Below are 25,111 nucleotides of genomic sequence, written 5' to 3'. Positions count from 1 at the left end.
AATTACTTATAATTATGCATTTATGTGAGGATGTCTTTCTCCTGCTGATGGAAACATTATCTGGATTTTTAACTCTGTGTGTGTGTATATGAAAACCAGTCCCATGCCTAATTTTTTCCTTTTTCCTTACCACTGTCATTAGTCTGGGATCACCTTAATATTACAACTATTGCTTTTGGAATACAGAGTAAGTTTTGGTGGTTTCATAAGTGTCAGTCTTCAAGTTCAGACCAGTAGTAGCCTGACCCTTCAAGTTCAGACCAGTAGTAGCCTGACTTCCTTCTACTGTCTTTAGGCAGTACCTCTGAAATACTCCTTTTGCTGCTGTTAAACTGTTGTCTGTCATTCATTACTACCTTCCATGCCTCTCTCTTCATGAACAGATTACCCAAATTTCTCTTGGCCTGGGATACTCTTAATCATAGCAGGTAGTCCTTAGGGCTCATAGTGCAAAGCTATCCTATTCACTCAGGTTAACAGGGTAATTTTTATGAGCGACCCCTTTCAGAAGAGGCTAGTTCAGTGGGTTGACAATGGGATTGACAGTGTATGTATGTGTGAAGAAAAAAAGCATGCCTGTCTGTCTTCATCCTGCTATAGTAGTCACATTGTTCCAGAAATCTATCTAAAGACTATTTCAAGAACTGACAAAAACATTCCTGCAAACTTCAGGAATCCAAGGACATTTGTAGCATTTGTAGGAAGAGCAGTATTTTTTTTTCTGTCAAGGAAATGCTAGTTGCACTTTTTTAAGATGTAGTTTCAATCACGGCCTGAGGTTCTTGCTTTGGAAATCTAGACCATCAGGGCAGTCATGAAGCTGTGTTCAGTCTTAAGTGTGTCACAGCTAAGACTAGTGCACTAGGTATGTCAGAGGTTGTTGCTTGCTAATTACTGGACAACATGAAATGCAAATGACCTTACCAGAATGGAGCTAGTTCTGTTTGCTTGTGGAAGAGTGACCATCTGTGAATTGTCAGTGTTTCTGGTAACATGGAATTGCTGAAAACAGGACTGGAATGGACATGAAGAGGTCCTCTAACTGCTTGGCCCAAAACACAGTCAGTTATACCTGCATCATCCCTGACAACAATTCCATCATAAAAGCCTCCAGTAGTAGAGATTCTGCAACCTGCCTAGATGTTCTTGATGGGGATGTTTAATTTTGTAGCTTGAAAAGCGTTCTGGGGACTGCATTAAGCAAACATCCCCTCTCATTCATGCAAGGGGTTTCTGAAAGGACATTATTTCACAAGGGAATATACCTGTGTTAAGGCATTTCTTCTGTAAATACTGTCCAGCAAAATTTTGGTGCAGCTCTGAACACCATCTTCGCTTTCAGTGTTTTTCTAAGTGTTATGGTCAAAAGAATTTCTATGTCCTTTTCATTGACTCGACAGAGCAGAACAGAAACTGAAGCAAGATACTGGCCACTTGGCTAAGATGATCCTGAAATGTTCTACTGTGAAATAAATTTTTGTGCGTATTGGGCCTACTGTTAGAGAACCCCAGAGAACTTGTACACATTGACTCTGGTGCTGTAAAAATTCATTTTTTAGGAAGTTCTAGAACTGCCTTATCAATAACAAGAATTATTGTGCAAGCACTCCATCTGAAGTATGGAAAACCAACTTAAATGCTGTAGATTTTGCAGTATTTGTTGCATGTGAGAAGTCTGGGGCTATATATTCAGTTATGTAGCTATCTTACTGACTCTGTGTAATGTACCTTGCTTTTTGTCCCCACAGCTTCCATAGCAGAGAGATTATTTTTCAAAACCTTAATAAGGCTCTAACCACTTGTTTGCATGCAAACTTTGCTATAAGATCTTAAGTGTGTTGCGTCATGAGTTGTGGGGTCCTGTTTAGGCCTGCAACTTTTTGTTCTCATAGTTGAATTGAGTATGACTACTCTGACTTAAGTTCTTTGTACCAGAATATATGTTTACCTGAGGGAATGAGAAGAAGCATAAAGAAAACTGTCTATAACCACAATTAAGTCAGAAATATTTGGAATAGCAGACTCTTATTGCAGACTTGTCTTAAATGGTACTATACAAGAGTAAGGCCTCATTTAGAACTTGTACTCTTGTGCAAAACTAATAATCTGCATTTCAGTTGTCCTTAGGCTTGTTCTCACAAAAAAATGACGAAAACCTTCAGAAGATATTTGCATGCCTTCTGTATTGATATGAGTCTGAATTATCTTGTTCTGTAGGTTTTATTCTATTAGAATAAGAAAGGAGGGAGGATATTTTCTTCAACTGATTTTCTACCTAATTTTTATCTATATATAGCTGACAATCTAACTGTGGTGAAACTAAATGCTGTCCCTCTAAACAGTAACTTTTTGTTGGCTGGGCTACAAGTTGCAGATGCTTGTTAGATGCCTTTTACCTTTCAGCCAGAAAAAAAAGTGATAAAAAAATTTCATTACTTCAGAAATTTGAAATACTTCAAGTATTTTCAAGTGAGGGGGGGGGTGTGTGTGTGTGTGGGTTGGTTTTGTTTGTTTGGTTCCCCCCCCCCCTCCCCTTCATTTTTAATCAGGATCTATGGGGGAAGGCAGGGGGATTCCGGGAATGTAGACACCTCTCCAAACAGCCATTGTATCTCCCTTAGTGACTTGCCCTCAATATTATGGGCAGAATGATAAGAGAGAACTGTATCTTTGTTGTTTTTGTGTGGGTTTTTTTGACAATTTTGAGAACTACTCTGTTCTTTTATACTAGTAAGTTCTATGAAGTTGAAGATGGGGCTGGGGGTTGAGGTCATATTAGACAAATTGATTCACAGAGACAAAAGGGACACTATTGCTTTTCTGGGAGCAATTTAAAGGAAAACGAGGAAGAGGGCATCTGATGGCTTCTGCTTACATGTTGTGTATTTTTAGGCAAGAGCTATGTTTACTCTGGCAGTGAAAGCCTTACCCTGGTGCGAGCTTTTAGGTATTATTGATAATACTGTAATATAGCTAATGCTAAACAAAAGTTGTGAAGCTTTTTAAAAATTCTTCACTGCAGAGTTCTGCAGCATGCAAAGTGTTTCCAAACTATCTGATACGTAAATGATCTACGGTAGTGCAAGGCAGAATATATTGAAATCTCACAGTCATATTGACTGATGACTGTAGATGCAATTTTAACTAATTACAGTATTTTAAATATAGTCTGCTATGAAGCAGCTGGAATAGCTGAAGATGATGCTCAAAATATGTTAAAATAAATGCTACCTTGCTTAAGTATATGTAGTTGTGGTAGTTCCGTATCGACTTTGTTTTTTCAGGTAACAGCAGTGAAGGGTTACTTACATCTTAATTTTTAAGTGGCTTTTTTTAAATACAAAAATAGTATCCTTGTGTACTGATGTTTCTCCTCTGGAAGTGGGTTTTTTTTTTGTGATAACATTTTCTTCATGCTATGGCTTAGCATAATTTCTTAGTTATTTTCTTTAAATTGCATTTCTTTCCTTCTTACATTCGTTTGTCTGGTTTGTTCTTGTACATGCTCTCTCAGCTGGAAGCATGCTTGTTATATTTTGCTTTTTGGTGTTAAAAGAATATCATAGTATATATGTTCCTCTTTTGACCTGAGTCTTGACAGGAGAAGACAAGGAAGCAAAAATCTGAGTTAGTTTTTTAATCTGGGTTGAATCCTTTTACATTGCATGAAGGAGCTATTAATAGAATAAACCTCCCCATTGAAGAAACTTTACATCAGTAAAACAAAATACATGATAGTATGACACTGTTAATAAAGCTGTTAATAAAGCTATTAATAATGCACTTGTTGCTCTGGGAGCAAATTACTGCTTACTTGACTTCTCTGACTTGCCTGTGTTCTACTCAGTATATACTTCATGAAATTCCAGTCTCTTTCTCTTTTCGTTTAAGTCCTTTTCTTCTGCTGTTACTGTATAGCCTTGCCAATTTGGATTTTTCAGATTTCCTATCCACTGAATTCATGTTTCCAGCTGTCTCTCCTATCTAGTTAAAGCTTTTTTCCTGTGCATAGGTAACTAGTGTCTATTCTATAGAACGAGGTTACTTTACAGCAAAATAATCTAAATGCTTCCCAAAGCCACAGAGGGAACAAGAGAAGGTGGCTGTGTTGGTTTATGCACACCCACCTGCCTTATTTGCTTCATTCTTTATAAATGTGTTTTTAAAATATAAAAATTGTTGATGTAGAGTGTGTTCTGGGTCATACATTTTTCTACACATAATTATTCCTTTTTTCCTACTCAACTGTTGCTTCTTGTGATTTTGATAAGTATCACTTTCAGTCTTTCAACTGTGCTTAAGAAGAGACAATATAAGTGGTTCCTGAGCACGTGCCCTAATAATCTGGTCTACCGAATGAATGACAGTTCACTAATGAAGTCAAAAAATAAGTAAAAGCAAGAATATAACTGCCATATATAAAAGAGATTATTTTATAGATGATCATTTGGAATTAAGTGCTTATATGTGAGGGATATTCTCCTTATGTGGAAGATACTTAAAATCTGAAGGATATATTTATATGAAAGGTAGAAAATTGGTAGGATGAATGTCAGATTTAAATAACCGGCTCAAAAATCTTGTTACACAAGAAGGTATAACGAAATTCCATCTAAGAGGTCAAAAAGTATTCTGGTAAAGTTAAGACTGTGAAATTAAGTTAGATCTTTCAAATAATGTTGAAGAGAATATAAAATATTCTTCTATTGTAAAAGGAGGAGAAAGAAAGAAGTGGGGTTACTGTGCTCAGGAGAGTGAGCCAAAATTAGGGAGTATCTAAAAATAATTCCAAACTTCAATTAATACTTTTACTTTAGTTTCTGCTGAGGACAGCTATGATGAACAGAAGGTGGGATGGCTAATTGGAGACAGAGTTTGGAAATAGGAAAATATTTTTCTGTATGAAGAGCTGACTGAAAAGAGGGGAATGTGTTCAATCTAAGAACCAAGAGCCTGAACAAATTCATCCCATTCATCCATCAGAATTCTGAAAGAATCTGGACATTAAATTGGAGATCAGTAGCAAAGATTCTTACTGGAACTATTGTTGGAGGTGGTCCATTATAACTGGAGAGAACAGCAAATGCAATCCTACATTTGAGAAGGAAAGAAGCAAGTAAGATGATGATCCAGGCAGCTATTGGTTAGTTTTTCTGAATTCAGCAGTATGCAGTGCCTTCAAAGAAATTTTGAAGAAAATAATTTACCTTAATTTTTGTAATAATTAGAAATGAATGGCATGCATATCGAGTGGTGGATTGTCTTGCATATGAGAGCTGCCTTCTAAAAACTGAGAAGAAAGTTAGGCATGTATTGCCTGCCATACCTATTTACTGTAATGACGTTTACTTTTTTAAAAAGCTAAAGGTAAAAAGGCAAAAAAAGCACAAAAGCAAAATGCTGATAGAAAGTATGTTTTAAGATGCAACTTACCCTCTCCTGTCACTTTCTATCTTTCTTATTTATCTCTCACTTGTTTAATGGGGCAAGGAACTTGTTCTTGGGGAAATAATAATGTTAAAAAAAAGTATGTTAAAGATTCTTGCCTGTCTGATATTTAAGGAAAGATGACAGAGAATGCTTCATCTTTGACAGTTTGATGGTGCACAATAAAAATTGGAAATGCTTGTTCAGAGTGCTGTTTGATCTCTGTTAAGGTTTTTGCTTGGCTGCTTTTTTTTTTTGTTTTTAGCTGCTAGAGCTATGTGCCTTTCTGACTTTGCTACATCCCAAATTTTAATTCATATGGACAGATAGATACCTGCACAGTGAGAGTTCTTCCTCCAAATTCTGTAGGAAGATTAAATCTAAAGACTATTTTAACAATAAAAAGTGCAGAGGAAAGAGGTCATTAGGTATATATCATGAATACAATGAAATTTATTCAAATCATTAAATACTTTGTACCTCTGAGCCTTTTCCTATCATTGTCTCATGATTATTCTTACACTGAAAGTAAAAAAGTAATTTAAGAAAGAAGTGTATCTTGTGTTAACACTTGAGAACATTGCTGTAAAACTGTCTATACAAAAACTGTCTGTATACAAATGTCAAGTTTTAATGGATTTAGAAGTCCAGTAAACCATCCTGTATGCTATAAACAGTAAGAATTTCTTGCCTTTTTCTCTGTAAGAGTTAGCTGGCATGATGCAATGGCTTAATGTGCTTGCATTTATACAGAAAGAACAAAGAACCAAAGAATACTTCATATTTTTAATTTATTGTCTTTCAGCAAGTGTGTACTTTATTCTGATGACTTGCTGAATTGTTACTTACGATGATGTGTATTACTATGAATGTGTATTCATGAAAAAGGCAGTTTTAACCCCCAATTATATTTTTCTGCCTCACAAATTAAGTGGAAATTTGGTATAAATTGCTGGTATGAAATCTCTTATTCATTTTACAGGCCTGATATCAATAACAATCTGCAACTAATAATTGCTTTTTTCTTTTACTTTTTTTTTATTTCTCTTAATAAACTTCAAGGTCAGTCTAACATAGCTTGTGTATATATACAGTATGTATTATATAGTCTTTTAGTTCTTCCAACATTTAAAATATTTTTAATGAATTTTGGGGGTAAATATTTGGTGACTGTGTGTTGCTTTATGGGGGATACGTTGCTGGCTAAATATTTCTGCCTTGGAAGTATGAACATTAAAATGTGGCTCTTTGAGAAACTAAAAAAGCTTTTCTGAAATAAGATTATCAGGTAAGGGTATTCTTACAGTTAGCTTATGTGCCTTCTCCTTGCTGCCACTCAAATGAATTGCTTTTGCAGTGTTGTCTTTTAAGTAGATTTCTCGTGGTGATATCAGAGATTCTGGTGTTGAATATATCATGAGTCATTTGATTAAAATAGTGCCACTTAAGATTTATTCTCATCAAAACTGCTGAGAATCCTCATCATTCTGTCAGTTCTTTTCAGATTTCTGAAGAAACAATTTGTACCATGGTAAAGCTCTATGCTGCAAATTCTTTTATGATAACAGTAGTATAGTTTCTAGAGATTTCCTTACAGCTATTACACTTAGCAGATAATTTTCCCCTATGCTGTATGTAAAGCTGTAGTAGGTGCTCTTAATGTATGGCTAGCATTCTGCCACTTAAGATGCACTATTGTATGTTTTTATAAAGTAGGATTAAGGATACGGGTAGCCAAGTGTGAAAATCTAGGGGCTTTTGTTTGTTTTAATTTAGCTTAATTTAATGTTCTCCAACACTTCTGATAAAACTACTGTTTCCTGGGAGCCTAGGGAAACTTCTGTTGAATGGGTTTTTCAGAGAGGCATAAGGAAGTTCAATGTCAAGCTCCAACTGAAATTGGTAAAAACTAGGGCTGCTTCCTTTAGCAGTTGAGAAATGCAAGGTAAGGCCATTCTCCACACTGTTTTTGTTGTGTGTTAGTAGAATGCAGAAGTGTTATCTACATTTTTTTAAAGCAACTCCTTTTAAACCAATGCTCTTGATAGTAGGGGTCTGTTCTTCAGGTGCTAAAAATAATTTAACATTCAATATTGGAAAAATAGGTGAATTACATTAGAACCATGCGTATGCATAACAGTATTACTGTGGTCACAGTATTATGGTCTGTACAATCTTGATTAAGATCACTTGTGTCTGTACATCATGACAGGATTTATGGCCCATGTCTATTTTACTAAAGTAATCTTTTTACATCCTATGGTTATCCATTTCTTGATGACCAGCTGGTGACTATTGAGTCCGACTTAGATATACTTGAGATCTCATAACTACAGTTAAAGTTGGGGAATGTGATATAATACTAAACATCTTGAAAAAGATTGTCCTGCGTATCTCACACTTGTCTCCTAAAATAGAAAGATATGTTTACCCTAACCTATTCTGACTCTATTTGCCATTCTTGAGAGATATGTTGTGAAAACTTACTTTATGAAAGCTCTTACTGAGAATAATAGGTTCTGTAAAGAAGGCAAGCATGATTGTTTAGGGTGTGATGAGTCAAGTAATGAACTTAAAAAGAATTGTTCATTATATGAACAGTATCACTTTTGTATACTGAATGAAGCAGAACTCAGTTGTATGGAAAAAAAAATGCTTGTCACTTGATTTAAAACACTCTATTACCTGTCTGGGAAAAACAAAAAATCTGGAGTTACACATAGTTACTTACTGGGAGCAGTGTATGCTATAGCATTTTTAAAGACCAACTAAATTTGAATGTTTCACATCAGGACAGTATACCCTGTCTCGTATATTCACAGTTTTGAGATACTTGAGCATTCTCTTTGAGAAAGTAATGTGAAGATCATTATTGCGGTTGGACAAAACATGCAGCTGATTCAGTTTTCTGTCTCATGATGGCTTAAGGAGACCCTACAAGAATACGGAGAGGCATACAATGACGGTTTCTGTAGTGAGCTTGTAGCAGCCTGCAGTTTGGGGTCTGCCTGAGCCAGAGATTATGTTCTGTGTTCAGCAACACTTGGTATACTTTCCTCTCCCTCAAGGTTTTATATAATATTTTTGAACTCATCTACATTTTTGACATCTGCAGCATAGAGTAGCAGTAGTTCCACAGCTTAACTGTGGAACTATTTATTTGTGTGTTTTGGGCAGTTCTTAATCTTACTACCTAATAATGATTTAATTTGTTACCTTAGTTATTTTATGTCTAGAATTGATTTCTAACTCTCTAGCATCTTCTTAAGTACTCTACTTTTTCAGGCAAAATAAAAAGTCTTAAGTGTGTTTAGTTCCTTTCATAATTAGAAGAATTCTTCTATCATTTTCTGTTTTGTTTTTTTTTTTTAATGTTCTCCTATACTTTTTTTCTGATGGGAGGAGGGGAGCTGGGGGCAGAAGAGAAGAGAGACTGAAATAGTGTGCATCACTTGAGATACGAGCACGCAAAGATTTCAAACCACAGCATAAGGGAATTCTGGTCTTGTGTTGAAAGTTTGGGGGATGGTACATTTGTGTCATTTTTCCCCTTCAATCCTTTCCTTGAGTTTATAACACTCGATTTCCTTTTTGGATTACCACTGATGTTTTCTCATAGGGTTGTCTGTGGTAGCTCTAGGTATTTTTCTCAGTGATAACACTATGCACAAACAATTATTGTCATATTTCATGTGGATTACTCATTTACCTATTTGGAATTCTATCTGCCATTTTACTTTTCAGCTACTTTCAGATAACGTGGTAGTTTTCAGCAGTCAGCTTCGATTTCTGTTACAGGGGATAATTTACTAAACCAAGACAGTCAGCTTCCTTGCAGTTCCTATATGGCTGAATGAGGCAGGATGAATTCTTGTGGTAACGTTCTTTCACTGAAAAGGCTGAAATTTTTTTTTTAACCTTTTGGGTTTTTGTCTGCTAATGTAGCTCTTCATTCCGAAGACGATCCCCTCTGTTACCGAAAATTGTAACCAAGAAAACTTCCCAAACCAAATGATAGTTTAAAAATCTGACATTAGTTTATTGCAGTGCTGGGTGCATGGGGGAATTTCTCTTCCGAACATGCACGCTGAGGGAAAAGGCACACATTATATACATTTAAAAAATGAATATATAATTCCCAAGAAGTACCTGCTTGTTTCCAGGGAATCTAACGCATACATTGCGAGACTGCCTCCATGCACGCAGGCTCGCTTATCTTGTCAGTACACAGTGTACTGAATTGGGGAAGGGTCGCTCTTCGGCACGTAGGCTTGCTTATCTTGTCTGTACAAAGCTTATGCAAAGGGGTCTGTTATATACAATTGACTAAATTGTTTAAGTTTTTGGTATCACCTCCTTGCACCCATGATTGTTTAGTGGTTTTTAAGACCCTTTTGTAAGGGAACTTAAGTGTCTTGGAAATCTAAGTCAACCATATCATTGTTCCTTCCTCCTGATTCCTTTGAGTGATTAATAGAAATATTACCATCTACAAAAGTAACACTAATTTTTTTCACATAGTATCTTGCTTGTATATCTACTAATTGTAACTTTTACTGTTTCTACAGGTTTGCCTAGTAATCAAATATACTTCTGTACAGTTCCCAGGAGCCCTTTTTATTTAAAAAAAAAAAGATAGGTGTCCACATTTGCCACTTCATTATTCCAGTATGGAGTGTATTTTTAACCAAATATGTAAACAGAACACCTAGATTCAATAATTTAAAACTCTGGAAAGACTACCTTTTGGTGCTGGTGACTGTTTCTTTTCCTGTTTGTGTTCAGAAAACTTCCTTTTTGAGATAATTCCTCTAGCTTATTCTCATTTAAGTCCAGTATGGGAGCCTCAGAAAGTTCCTATGTACTAAATACTGATGGGAAGACTTCACTGGCTTTTCCGTGGGTTTTTGGAACTTCGCTGCTGTAAAGCCAGTAATGAAAGCATGTAAGTTGTGCAAATATGGACAGACTGTTATGAGGAAAAAAAATAACATCTCTCTTACTCCAAGCTCTTGCTAAATCCTAGGTATGGGAGTTTTAGGTTATTACAAAGGAAGCAATCATCAGTTCTTAAAATAGTTTTTAAATACTGAAACTGATTGTTTTTCCCACTCTTGCTGTGTTCAGTCACTAAGCTCATTTGATTGAAATTTTGCTCAGAAAAGGTCGGTTTGAAACAAAGTGTTCTGGAATATTTTTGCCTGAATGGTCACTGTTTGCCATAACAATGAATAATTGAAAATAATAATGATATCAGACAGACCTGTAGTATGAGTAGGTGACTTGTTTGTTTGTTTGTTTGTTTTTCCTCCTCACTTTTTCTTTTTTAAGCCTATGGAAAAGTGTTCCTAGTAAGGAAAGTAAGTGGCCATGATGCTGGAAAGCTGTATGCCATGAAAGTACTGAAGAAAGCAACAATAGTTCAAAAAGCGAAAACAACTGAGCACACAAGGACAGAGCGACAAGTGTTGGAGCACATTAGGCAATCACCATTTTTGGTCACATTACATTATGCCTTCCAGACAGATACAAAGCTTCATCTCATTTTAGGTGAGTAGTTTTCAGGATTCAAGTCTTATGTTAATGAAAAAAAAAAATAATCTGCCCTTTTATCTCCTTAATGTTTTGTAGGGTTTTTTTTTTCATGTGGTCTTAGGTACTGTACATTTAGAGATTGCATGAGAGACCATAGGAAGTAAAATACTGTTCATCTTCAACAGTGTCTGTGTTTGTGGTTTTCCTGTTTGAACTTCAGTGTGCTACTCTGACTTGGGGGGAAGGAGTATTATCAGTAACACATGCAGCAAAATGTGTATGTCATAAGTACCTAAACCAGGGAAATATTTTCTTGAACTTACCTAGAAGATAAAATTTTGATTTTCATTTTTTTTAACCATTATATACTGCATTAGTTTTCTACAGATTTTCAGACAAACTGCTACCATAAATGAAAAAGCTCTTAATCTGTATGAATATGAGCATTAAAGTGATTCAGTTTATTTTCTCTGTGTGCTGCCTTTATGTATGTGGCACAGAGGTTAGTGATAAGGTGGCATGACCAAACATGACTTTGTTACTGGGATTAGTTGGAAAGAAGAAAAAAATAAGGAAATATTTAAGCAGCAGAAAGCCTTCTACTTCAAACACGCTGCACATTTCACTCTAAGAACATGTTGTATATTGTCCTCAACACAATCAGTGTTTTTGAAATGTTATTGGAGAGGACAGGGCTACTTGTCCTTATGCTGACCCGTTAGCAGACTGTTTTAGTACCGAAATGCTGCAAACTGGAAGATTGTATCAGGCAGTTCTTTTTTTTTCTGAAAAAATGCGCTCACAACATGGGTGATGCCAGTTAGAGATGATTGTGCTTTCATGTATTTCTGGTCAAATTCCCTACAACACTGGAATCTACACATTGTCCATATGGTTTCCTGCTGTAAAATGCTGGTAAAAATACTTGTATTGTGGATCAGTTTCTTGTTTTATGCGTTGTGATGCTTCATTTTGGTAAGTTCTACCAGGAGCTTTTGTAAATCTCCATTTACGAAAGATGCTTGCTAATGAACTATTATATAGCAAGCCTTATTAGAACATTCTTCATTCCACTTTTGTCCTTGCTAGTTTGCTTTCCATTTTGCTGTGAAGAACCACATCTATTTCTGTAGCATTTGCAAGGTTGGCAGAAGATGATCAGGAACTTTCTTAGGGTTTTCAACTTGGATATACTTTTTGTATGTGCATGTTCTCTCTATTACCTACTGCTATCCTTTTTCAGGACAGTAATGTTTTGGGGAAAGATGCTGAGATTAAGGAGTTACGTTCCTTTTGCTTTATACTCCATTTTCATTGCCTTTGAAGAGTTCTGTCTTTCTCAGGAAGATGAAGGATTTTTCCTGATAATGAGGAACATTATCAGGAGCTGGAAAAGTGTATTAAAATCAATTCTAAACCTTACTGTTTCAGAAAGCATTTGCTGCCAAAATTTTTTGTGATGAAACCATTTGATCTTTGAGTATTGAGATACTTGCATGTTTTGATTTTTGGGTGTTAAGAGGCAATCTAAAATCACATATTTCTGTGCTGAAAGTAGAGCTTGTTCATAAGACTTGGTACCACTTTAAAATCAGAAATATTTCTGCCTTTCAGATCAGCAGCAAATTTTGGGTTTGGTATATAGGATGTATTTGTATGAAAGGTACGAGCAATTTTTAAAGACTGCTTACTTATTTTTTTTTTTTAAAAAAAAAAGGAAAATGAATGATCAAGTTAATGCTTGGGTGCAGAATACATTTTTGTAGTGAATTACTTGAAGTGAATGGTCCTCTTAATGGAAGTACAAGTTTTGCAGTTCCTTTTAGCTTGTAACTTTGATTTATTGAACCTTTATTAACAGGCTGATTTAGACATTAAATCAATGAAATTTTATTAATGTTATATGAATCTACATGACTGGCTGTCAATTCTTAGGAAGATGTTCTATGCACATACCTTAGTTTCATATACTACAGTGAGATAATACAGGCATTTGAGGAGCTCAAGCTTAAATGGAGTGTTCACTAGACTTGTTTTGAAAGTATGAGTTGAAAATTGTAATAAGGATACTTACAAATTCCTCTGACCAGGACATTAAAGAAATAGTAAAATATTGTCACAGGCTGGAAAATGCTAGAGATGGTTAGAAATACTTTGATAGCTTTGTGATTCCTTGATGGTTATCCTTTAATAATTAAGGGGTTTTTTTGTTATTTAAGTTATCAATTAATAATTTGGAAAAAAATTTGAAAGATTGAGACAGAATGTCAACATGTGTTATAAATATTGTAGTACTGTTCTTTAAATCCAGATATTTTTGGCTAGAATGAAGTTTAGATCCCACTAGAAATATTAAAAAAACCCAGCAAACCAAACCAAAAAAAACCCGCACACCTGAGTTGGATGTAGTTACCTAAAAATAAATACTTAGTAATGGAGAAATTTAAGTGACAAGGATAATTAGAAGGTGAAAAAACCTCTTATATGAAGGAAAAATTAAAAGCTTGACATTATATTCTCATAAGAGTCAAAGCGGAGGGAGCCCAGTAGTTCTGAAGAACATTACATAGCAGATAGTGCAGACTGGGCACATGCCCACCATAACACAATGTTAAGGTGATGTTTAAAGCAAGAAATTCAAAGCTGGTGTATAATTAAAGGCCTTTTGTTTTTGTTTTTTGCTCTCCCACAAAGTCTATATGAATCCATTCTCAGAGTATTAGTTGGGGCCAGAAAAGTCCTTTTTTCCTTCTTCTTTTTAGCAGAAAATGGAAATAATTAGAGGGGGGTTAAAAATTTATTTTAATCACTGTTTGTAACAGTGAAAATCTCTTCTACCTAACATGGCCTGAAGCTACTTTGTAATTCAGCTGGGCTTCACACCCTCCTTGACAAAAAAACCCCAACTGTTTGTTGCAAGTTTTTATGTGTCATTATGTAAATCTTTGTAAATCACTACTTTGATTTAATTTTGAAATTTATTTCAGAGGCTGTCTCTGTTTTTGTACCTAGCTGAACTTGGTGTATGAGCAACATGTCATTTCAGCTTCAAGAGGTTTTAGAATTGAAGCCTCAGTGCAATATTTAATACAGTTCTTCATGCCATCAGACTATATAGTGGTATGAATTTAGTCTGGATCGAGTGCAGATATGCAGCTGCATTTCTGCCAGATTTCCAGAATACACGGTTTGGAGTTGATTCCAGTTTTTATGTTGATTTTAAGCTATGATTGAAAGAACAAAGTAGTGTATCCATGTGAGTACCAGTTCCATACAAAGTTTGTCACATGAGGTTAACCTAATACTGATAAAAATATCTGAACTGTCCAGTGGAGTTTATATTGGAGTAATTGATTTTTTTTTTTCTTCCTATTTTGTCAGAGGTGCATTTGATCTAGCACCAAGAATTTGAAGGCTGGTTGTTTCATAGGGCTGTGGTTACTGTTATAACTTGAAAAGAATGAGGGTTGTTCTGCCACTCCTGTGGCAGCTTTGGTTTGTATCTGTCACAGTCCTTAGAACAGTGCCTGGGAATTCCGTTCTTACCTTGTACTAAGTTAGAAGTTCTGAGTAGAAAAATTTCAAAAATTTGTCTCCATTATCTTTTTCTCCATGACTAGAATGCTGAGGTTTTTTTGGAAGAAGGAAGCAATTGTAAAATGTGGATAATTTATACTTTCTAATAAATTTTTTTCATATGCTTACTGATATAGATAAATGATCTTCCTCACATTGTTTGGGAAGGAATACTAGTAGAATCAAACAGAGAACCGGAGAAATAAAAAGGAGAGAGATCAGTGTGTCTGTAATGTGTATATATGCTTTCTCCTTCGAAGTATTAACTAACTTATAATAGGATTGGACCTTTTTCATGGATTTGTGTATTAAACCAATGAATCTATAGAAACCATAATCAAGAAAATGTTGAGTAAGATGTTGTGGGGTATGTGCCCTGCTCTGTATATGTAGACCTCATATACAATATGGAGGCAGTGGGGTTGCAAATTAATGGCTTTAATGTACATTGTTAACATAAACAGTTCTACATCTACAATGTGTTTGTGTTGCAGTGGAGCTCTGTTGTAGTAATTACTTTTTTTTACCCCCTTCCCGACTGTGAGAAAACCCTTGTGTCATAGCCTGCAAAGAACGAAAGTGTGGTTTCCATGAGGGAAATCTCCTCCAGGAAGTTTTGCCATGAACGTTCCCCTTGCGAAGAGTAAATCTTGTAATTGCCCATAGTTGCTTATTTCACCTAACACCTGTTTTCTGAATTGCCTTTTTTGTCAGTCTGCCTGTTGCTCTTAAGTATTTCATAAGAGTGTACAAGTATTCTGTTTGTAGATATAATTTGTATTCCTTTCTCTTCATATTCCTGAATAACTAAAAGACTGATTTTGCAAAAAATATTTGCATTTATAATTTATGGATGTTTGAGGCTTATTTTATGGTTTTGCTGCTTATTTAAAAGTTGGTCGTGTTCTTCCATCAGTCCTCTAAGAAGGAAATTGAGTATTTTACAACGTGATGAAATATTGCTTTTACTTTATTGTAATTCAGTATCTGATTGCAGAACATCTTATTTAATAACTTACAAAGTACCTATTAATATGCCAATAAGAAAATTAAGTTGTGAGAAAGTGAAATTATAAGGTTCTTTGTTCTACTTTTTAGACTATATAAATGGAGGAGAATTGTTTACTCACCTTTCACACAGAGAGAGATTCTCAGAAACTGAGGTGCAAATTTACATTGGGGAAATCGTTTTGGCACTTGAACATCTCCACAAGGTAAAGTAACTTTATCCTAGTGCTAATTTTGTGGAACTGCAGCTGTGTTCTTCTCACATCATATGAAATTTCATAAGGAGAACTGTTTTTTTAGATGGTTTTAAATTCAAAGTAACTTTAGCAATGGGACATTAGTTGTATAGCTAGAAATACTTCCCAATGAAGTGTCTACTCATGTGCACTAGATTAAGGCTACAAGTTTTTGTCTGCGGTGTGAGGAGTGTTATTGACAAATGATTGTTAATGCTTACCAAATGGTATATATCAGTAAAACTAATTTATAGTCAACGTGAACAGTGTTTGGGTTGCACTGTTGTTCAGTTGTCCTTGTTTTGAAACAATTAAAGAGCAGAGTTCTGAAATTTTGACACAACTGTAGACATGAAAAGTGTTACAGTTTTCAGAGGTAGTAAGTAGATTTGTAGACTATTACAAAGTATGCATGTGTGGTCTAGAACATATTACAGAAGCATCCATCTTCATTCAGCTGAACTGAGTTTTGCACTCAACAGCAAGTATTCAGTCACTTTTAGATTAAAGGATATAGTGTGTCCTTTAAGTGTTAAGGCATTTTAAGGCACAGTGTAATTTCTGAGAGTTTTTAAGTCGTTCAGTTATTTCTTCAAAGGCGTTTTAAAATTGTCTTTTTTTGAGGTCCAACTTTCAGGTGTCAGATTACCTTAATAATGGGAATTTTGCTAGCTTCATTTTTAAATACACTAAAAAATGTCTCCTTGATGTGGTTACACTGATTTGGAAATACTTATTCTTATATTCTGCTTGCAGTTGGGGATTATATATCGGGATATAAAACTTGAGAATATTCTCCTCGATTCTGATGGCCACGTGGTGCTGACAGACTTTGGTCTGAGTAAGGAGTTTCTTACTGATGAGGTGAGTATTTGAATCTCTAGTAGGTGTGGACAGAATCCAGCAGGATCACAAAGTCAGATTGTGTCTCATTGAAATCATAAACACATTTGAGAGGGGAGGAAAAACTGCCTTCTAGACTCCTACTTCATTGAACAAAATTTAGTAGTCTGTTTTACTGGGTTTTTGAGCTTTCAGTTCATTGGTCTTTGGCCTGCCAGTGTTGTTGGACATTTTTGTCTGTTCTAGTTTTCCCTGAAATGCCTTTATGCTGTCTCCTGCTGCCCTTTATGTGAAAAAGGAGAGATCCACATGAGTCTGAAAAGGCACTTATGTTATCATTATCAGATGCCTTTTTAAAAACGCTTGACTGTGCTAATACTTTGCAGTGACTAGGCAAATGGTATGCTATGACTCTTCTTTATGCTAATAATAATGATTGTATTATTATCTTGTCTGTTTCTCATGTCTTTGTGTCACTTTTGATAAGCTTAATTGCCAGCTTTTAGGATAAAAGCTTATCTCTTATTAAATATGTGCATAGTACCTACCATGGTGATCTCTGGCTGTTGATGTTGGTTGTTAATTATTTGTAAGGTACAGTTTCATCTCCAAATATGCTTTTAGATTTCAGAGTCAAAATTGCTCAGAATTTGACTTCTGAGAGAATTTTAAAATGGCTGTTTTTTGGCTTTCACTTTAGGTATCAGAGGTATTGAAATCTGGGACTGCAAATCTAAAAGTCTTTGTTAGAAGCAGCAGAGGGATTTTCTAAAAATAGGTAACTGGTAGTTTCCTCTAGAATATTTGCATTTCAAATGGAGTCTGGTAGGATTTGGGAAGTACCATTTTAAGAGATATGAAATGTTACTTTTTGAAGCAGGGAAATAGTACGGATAATGTCAGTATATTCCTTTTATAGCATGAAACCAAGATGAGGTTCAACTGGCATGACAAGGGATTAGCAGCAGATTGCCAGACCAGTGCAAGAGACAAAGTACAGGGAGATGCTGTTTTCAGCAGCAAGGAATGGTAGTAAAAGGTGTGGCTAGGGAGAGTAGGACCTGCTTAGAGTTATGAGAGAAGCTATGCTGGGCACAAGAGACAAAGTAAAGTACATGGAATAGTATTACTGCACCAATGAGAGAGAAAATGAGCAGTCCTCCAGCCTTTGAGCCAAAGTTAAATGAAGCTGAAATCTTCTCTGGGATAAGAATCATAATGAATCAGGACCTTCTTTAAGTTTCAAAACAAATGGTTTTAGGAAATTTATTTCTTATCTGTGCTCAACCTTTGGGATATCATTTACAAGCAGTGCAAGGAAAAGGGAGGCCTTGGATAAGCATCAGAGATGCCTGTCTGTTTTTCCCACACTCTGAATCGGATTCCTCTTCAGTCGTTAAATAAAGCAGTCTTGCTGCTTGGTCATTTAATGTTGGTTCCTCTGACTCTAATCCATTCTGTTTTCAGTATATACCTCAGAAATCTCTTCATTTAACCATACTTTTATCACATTCTTCACATCTTATATTTGTCTTCCCTGTCAAAAAAGCTCAACATTTTTAGTGTTTCTTTTAAGGAAAAAAGTAATTGCAATTGTATTGTTTGCTTTCAAAATCTAAGAAATTGTCTGCACTTGACTACAGTTTTGATGTGTGCTCTTGTAATTTAGCTACTGAACCTAAACATGATTAGAATGGCCCATTTACACATAAAAATTGACATTCCATATTGTATCCTCTGTAGACAATTCGGCTACTACTAGAACATTTACAATTCACATTACAAAAGATACTTAACTTACACTTCTGAACCAATGTATTTATAAGAGGTAAAATTGCCTGTATCACTGCATAGCTTTATATCTGTTTTCATGCTCACTGGGTAACACTTTTAAATAAAATTACACAACTGCGTAAGTCAGATAAGTGTTACATTTGCATTTTAATCAAGAGCAGTATGCTTTCCTTTCTCCCCCTTTCTTCACACTTCTTCCCTGTCCCACTCTGGTTCTTGCAAGAACTTTGCCATTTAAAAAGTATACTTATGCAAGGGGAATTTATTCTAGTAACCCCTCTCTTTGGATTTTATTTTCTGAAACAAGATACATTTAGGTTAAGAATGTATAAAAATTATCAGCAATTACAAGCATGTACTATGTTTAGAATTCTTATCAGAAAGAATTCTTTACTGTCTATTTATGCATTTCAGATGGTTTTGTAGTTAGGGATTCTTGCTAGGAAACATCATAGTTCAATGTTTTCATTATACCTGCTTTAATCTGATGGTTGTTAAATATTTCCAGGTACCTGAGCAATATAGAATCTAACAGAAGTTGTTTTATAATAAAAAGAATGCACTATTTCTTGACTGTAATAACTATACCAGAGTAATTGACTATTCAACAATGATGAGATGGGAAACTGCTTTTCCTAAGCATGGTTTGAGTGAAAGGAAGCAAATGTGTGTGACTTCTAGGAAAACAGAAGCCTACTGATTTCTGCCACTGCTACGGAAGCATGAGTGTGAAGAATGCATTGTCAAGTATCCTTTTTGTTTTACAATTATTATGTGAAAATGCTTATAACATGCAACAATTACAAATCCAAGTTGAAAGCAGTGTAGTTTTAAGAGCTTTAAAATGTGTTATACTACCCTTTCAGTGAAAACTGAAATTTGTCTTGTACAGGTGGCAGTCTGGTTTTCCCTTTGTTTTATCTTTAAAATATGCTTGTATTTACATGCAAAAAGACAAAATAACCTGACTGGAATAAAGTAATTGACTAAAAATGATTTTTCACGTAGGATAGGTCAGTATCACAAGGTATTCAGGTATGAAATGACTTCTGATATTCAAACTTTACTTAATTTCATGAAGACCTACAGTTTGACTAGCGTAACCATAGAATGGGATTAGGTAAGAGATTAAGAGGTTGAAATGAATAGTACCTTTTTAGTATTAAATTTTATGGCATTTGCATTCTTAGCCCTGTGATGAATTTAAGACTAGTCTTTCTGATTTTTATCTCTCAACTAAATTGCAAAGGAAATTGGGTAAAAAAGACACTTTTTAGCCTTACGCTTTCATGCGTCTGTGAGTTCCTATCTGACTGGGATGTGGACGATATTTGCACACGACATTAATATAAATTATCGGGGGGGGGGGGATTGATGGGACTGACAGACTTTGTATTGAAACTTCTACAACACTACTTTGTTCATTGCAGAAGTACAATCACTTTGTTGCTGGGTTTTTTGTTTCAAGAGTTTTGCATTTCATTTACCTTTAAAAAGCAAAATGCCTATGTTGGTATTTTTTTGCCATCTTATTGTGTAGTATCTTTATCTTCTGGATTTGTGGTTTAGGCATATTTTTATCTTATGTCATTAATAGCTCTTCTTGTATCCAGGAATTGTTTTGATTTGGTTAATGTCAGTTTAAGCCATCAGGTCTGGTCTTCATTTTAATGTTTATTGTTAAAATGGTACTTCATTTCTTCAATCTTTTTTTCCCCTTCACATGTCCTTTAGTTCTGTAACTGCATTAAAAATCATATTTTAGTATATATGGAGAGCTTTATGTCTTAAAAATAATCCAAACACATTCACTGAATTATTGTAGTAGTAATCTATTCAGTTAGACCATGCATAACAACATTTTTTGTTGATTAAATTCCATAAAGTACACTTTCTTCCCGAGTATAGTGAAATGCTTCATCATTGGTACATGTTTTCTGCATTAGCTTAAGTTCGTTTTGAAGTTTTTGTGTTTGTTTAATGAAGTTTAAAAAAATTATGTAGTTATTGCTGAACGCTGTCAGTCTTCAAACAGTGTATCTGAGAGCATACAAATGCCTCAGTAACAAATAATGTAAGACTAGATATTCTGTATGAGGGATGATTGAATTATAATCTAAGTCAATGGGATAGATATCTGTCTGATGTGTAGAATGAATAGTTCAGATACATTATTGTTTTCCCATCTGAAAATCTCTTGATCAGAGTTGCAAATTCAGTTATAACTGTCAGATGCTTTTCACTGTTGAATTGTTTGCTTTCATTAGCTGGTTGAGTGAACATTTTGTTCTGGAAAGAAAATTAGTATGTAATTTTAAAGGACATTTCATTAAAGAAAAAAATCCTAAAAAGGTGTTTAGTCCACTGTGGATTTTGGTAGATGAAGTAGTAAGAGATTCATACACATTCTTAGAGCAATTTAAAGGTAGTGCAGAACAGAGGGAAGAGACTACAACTTGATTCTTTTGTGCTGTGTGAACTGTCACCTCATTTGAGTAAGCTGGTAGATTAGCTGTGCATTTGACTTTAAAAGACCCTTTATAATCATCTAATTAAAGTGGTAATGTCTGAGCATCGAAATTTGATAGTGCATCCTCTGAACTTTGAGCACTCTTTTGCCTAGATGAGTTAGAATAATTTGTGCTGTGGATGACTGTTACTGTATCTGCTTCCATTTTAGTTAAACAATTGTTCAGTCATATAGATATAACACAGTTACAAGGAGTAGATTTACATTTCTGCAAAGAGGAAGAAGTAAGAAACAGTAAACTGAACAGTGAAGTTAGTCCACAGAAGTTAACACTGGTTATAGATATGTCTGGACAATTAGTTGTTATTATCGTTATTTTTGAAAAGGAAATGAAACAATGGCAAAATCTTTTTGCTTTAATTTACGTACTTCTGTTGGTGTTTATAAGTGTCCTGAAACTTAATATTAAGAACATACCACTCTAAAAGCAAATAACTGAACTGGACTCATTTAATTGTAAAGCCAGGTCATCAATGACCAGATAACTATTCATGCCTCACCCAAGAGCTATCCCTTTTTCAATTCTTACCACAAAGATGATTGTGCTTTCTGACTGTGGAGCAATAATGCAGAAGACTGGAGAACAAAATACATTCTGTCCAGATTTTGATGCCAGAATCTCAAAGTGCTTGCAAGACAGATAATGATTTCTTACAGTGACTGCTCAAAGGATATTGTTTTCTTACTGTAATATAACACTTAAAAATCACATTTTTGGGGAAATACTGGTCCATGTGTTAAATAGCTTGGTATCTTCTATCAGATCTTAGAATGATATGTTGCTAGTTAACTCAGGAAAATTCTGTTTCTGTTTTCCAAGGGGAAATAAAGTAACTTTTTGAGGGTAAACACTGCCACCCTTATTAATCTTTTTTTCTCATAGATTTCTCTTTACCTCTTGACTTACTGCGAATACCTAACTTCAATGGAACTTAGGCAACCAGGTGTGGAAAAACTTACATGACCAGAGATTTGTGGACATATGAAAATGAATTTAGAACCGGGTGGATTGCTTTTGAGCAAAATTGCTTGCTCCTACTCCTCTACCTTTTACATCTGGTGCTTTCTGATACTGTAAAGGTTTATTTGGCATTTCTTATGCTTTTCTTTACATTCTGTTTTTTAAAAATAAATTTTTGAAGGCCTGCAGTGGCAGCTAGTAGAACTCTTCCTAGAATCGGTACTCTTCATACCTTATAATTTTGCCTCTGAAGACAGAGTATTTTTTCAGGTTTTGCTTTGTATACCATTCTTATGTCTTTTAGTAGTTACCTCTCTCTTCTCAAAAGATGATGCTTTAGAAAACAAATCTTCCAAAAACTGGAATTTTGAGAAGAATCTAGTACAAAACGTTCATCTGGGATGACAGTGGTGCATACTTGCATTCCTCCCACACAATACTGTGCTTCTTTCTGAATTTTTTTGCCTGCAGAACTGAGACTTGTTTTCTTTTCTCTTAGTTATTTGCTTTATAAATCCATTATCAGGAACTGGTTTAAAGAATTCCTTGCAGAACTGCAATTGCATTGCACTGTGAAAGCAAACATAGCCATTGTATAAATCTGTGAAAAGGGTTTCTTGAACCTCCACTTGACATGAGATGAGTGTAGCCTTGCATTGAGTTATGTTTTGGGGCCACAGCCGTAGAGGTCACATGTTTCTTGGCTGGTGTGTGGTACCAGGTTTAGCTGTTCTTGCTCTCCCTCTTAAGTGTGTGTTCTGATGGCAGCTGCTGGCGGACAAATCTCATGCTTGCTTGAAAAAATCAGTGGTCTGATTCTATGTCTATTTTGGAAGCAGAAGTCATTACTGTGTCTAGTTCTGGCATGAGGTATAGTAACCAATGTGGTATTTTGACTTAACTGGCTTTTTCAAGTAGGAACAGTCACCAGAAGAGGAGTTTTAATTAATTTCAGATGATCATGTAAATTTATTTTTTATTAAGTCCTCCTGAGGTGACATTTCAAACTAGTGGACCTTTGATCTCTGTCATATTGTTTGGAACCATAGTTCTTGGTCTAGGCTAAACCTTTTCTTTTGTACTATAATCTTCATTATGACTTTGTTGAATGCAGCAGAGCAGTCTAACTAGTGTACCACTAAACATTTTTCCTGTCTTTGTTCTTCCTCCTCTGTCTCCTATGGAGATCATAGTTTTGGTCCTGATATAGGAGTTTGTTGTGGTTTAGACCCAGCCAGCAACTAAGCACCATGTGGCCACTTGCTCACTCCTTCTGGTGGGATAGGGAGGAGAAAATAAGTCTCATGGGTCGAGACAAGGCCAGGGAGGGATCACTCATCACTTATGGTCACGGACAAAACAGACTCAACTTTGGGGGAAAATAATTTAATTTGCTATCAATAAAATCAGAGTAGGACAATGAGAAATAAACCCAAATCTTAGACACCTTTCCCCAACCCCTCCCTTCTTCCCAGGCTTGACTTTGCTCTCAATTTCTCTACCTCCTCCCCCTCAGCAGCACAGGGGGGGTGGGGAATAGGGGTTATGGTCAGTTTGTCACCCATTGTTTCTGGTGCTCTTTCCTCTTCAGGGGGAGGACTTCTCACACTCTTCCCCTGTTCCAGTGTGGGATCCCTACTGCAAGAGACAGTCCTCCATGAACTCCAGCATGAGTCCTTCCCACAGGCTGTAGTTCTTCACAAACTGCTCCAGCGTGGGTCCCTTCCATGAAGTGCAGTCCTTTGGGAGCAGATGGCTCAAGCGTGGGTCCCCCACGGGGTCACAAGTCCTGCCAGAAAAGCTGCTCCAGCATGGGCTCCTCTCACCACTGGGCCACAGGTCCTGCCAGGAGCCTGCTCCAGCGTGGGCTTCCCACAGGTTCGCAGCCTCCTTTGGGCATCCCCCTGCTCCAGCGTGGGGACCTCCCTGGGCTGCAGCTGGAGATCTGCTCCACCATGGACCTCCATGAGCTGCAGGAGATAGCCTGCCTCACCATGGGCTTCACCATGGGCTGCAGGGGAATCTCTGCTCTGTCACCTGGAGCACCTCCTCCCCCTCCTCCTTCACTGACCTCGGTGTTTACAGAGTTGTTTCTGTTGCATCCCTGTCCTCTCTCTCTGCTGCAGGTCACTCAGCAGTTTTTTTTCCCCCCTTAAATACGTTATCCCAGAGGCGCTACCAGCGTTGCTGATTGGCTTGGCTTTGGCCAGTGGTGGGTCCAACTTGGACCTGGGGAAGTTTCTAGCAGCTTCTCAAAGGAGCCACCCCTGTAGCCCTTCCCCTGCTACCAAAATCATACCACACAAACCCAATATGAAGTTACAGCTACAGAAGCAACAGTCTACAGCTGAGAGAGCTTTTGGGTGAAGCTCTACTCTTTCTGATATGGACAGCTTAATTATCCAGTGTTATGTCTGGGTATTATGACCAAAAAGGCTCCCAAAAGAATAAAAAAAAAAAGGCGAGAAAAAAGAAACCAGTCAGTGTAGCATGCGCTTTGTTGGAACAGGATTTTTGTTTTTCATTTTAAATCTACATCACATCTTTGAACCATGAGAGGGCTATTCTGTCGATTTTTGTATGCCTTCCTAAATTGAGACTACAATTATTGTTATTCCGGACAGTTAAAATGATGGTAATGAATGTTATGGATCTGATTTCTATGGAAACAAGATTTTTGTTGGTGCATTTTTATTTTTGAAGTAAATATCAATAAAATCACTTTCAGATAGGATGATCTCTAAGGTTCACTGAAGGTATGAGGCCAGTTTCTGCATGGAATTTAGGCTTTTCATTCTTTACTTACGGTTTTCCTGAAGTGCAAAATCCATTCAGCAGGTCAGCTTGTTAGTAGCACCTCTGCTATGTGGCCTCTACAGCATTGCAAGTAAATTTCCATTTATGACAGTATTCTTTTGATTTATCCTATGGCCTTGGTTTTCTCATTAAACTTGCCCAGGGAACTCTAATGACTCACTTAATCAGTAGCTTATAGACAGTTTGTTGATGACTGATGTATGAGATACTCTGTGTGATACTGCTGAACTTTTCAACTGCTTAAGTTGTTTAGTCTTATAGGCTGTTTCTAGAAGAACTGTTGTTCTTGAGTAGTTTGTCAGGGAGCAGCAGGACAGGGAAACTGTTCCCCACTTCAGTGTGAGCTGGGAGTTAAGGGTAACAGTAAGGCAGGCATGGATCAGT

At 36.1% G+C, this 25,111-nt stretch overlaps 1 protein-coding gene across 9 annotated transcripts in view; it reads left to right on the top strand.

Moving 5' to 3' along the window:
* RPS6KA5 (ribosomal protein S6 kinase A5) overlaps positions 1–25,111 on the top strand; it is an 82,143-nt gene that overhangs the window by 13,691 nt on the left and 43,341 nt on the right. For 3 of the 9 annotated variants that reach the window (XM_074824939.1, XM_074824937.1, XM_074824938.1), the window contains exons 3-5: positions 10,759–10,977; positions 15,637–15,752; positions 16,539–16,646. The exons of 1 other annotated variant lie outside the window; for it this stretch is intronic. In XM_074824939.1, the coding sequence (XP_074681040.1) occupies positions 10,759–10,977; positions 15,637–15,752; positions 16,539–16,646 (443 nt within the window). Of the gene's footprint in view, positions 1–10,758; positions 10,978–15,636; positions 15,753–16,538; positions 16,647–19,100; positions 19,167–25,111 lie in introns of those variants that run through there. 5 more of the 9 variants (XM_074824942.1, XM_074824941.1, XM_074824940.1 and 2 more) reach the window with 4 other exon arrangements.

This window comes from Strix aluco, chromosome 4 (genome assembly GCF_031877795.1).
Source record: "Strix aluco isolate bStrAlu1 chromosome 4, bStrAlu1.hap1, whole genome shotgun sequence".
Lineage (NCBI taxonomy): Eukaryota > Metazoa > Chordata > Aves > Strigiformes > Strigidae > Strix > Strix aluco.
Note: the sequence above shows the minus strand (reverse complement) of the source record. Positions and strands in the feature narration are given on the sequence as shown.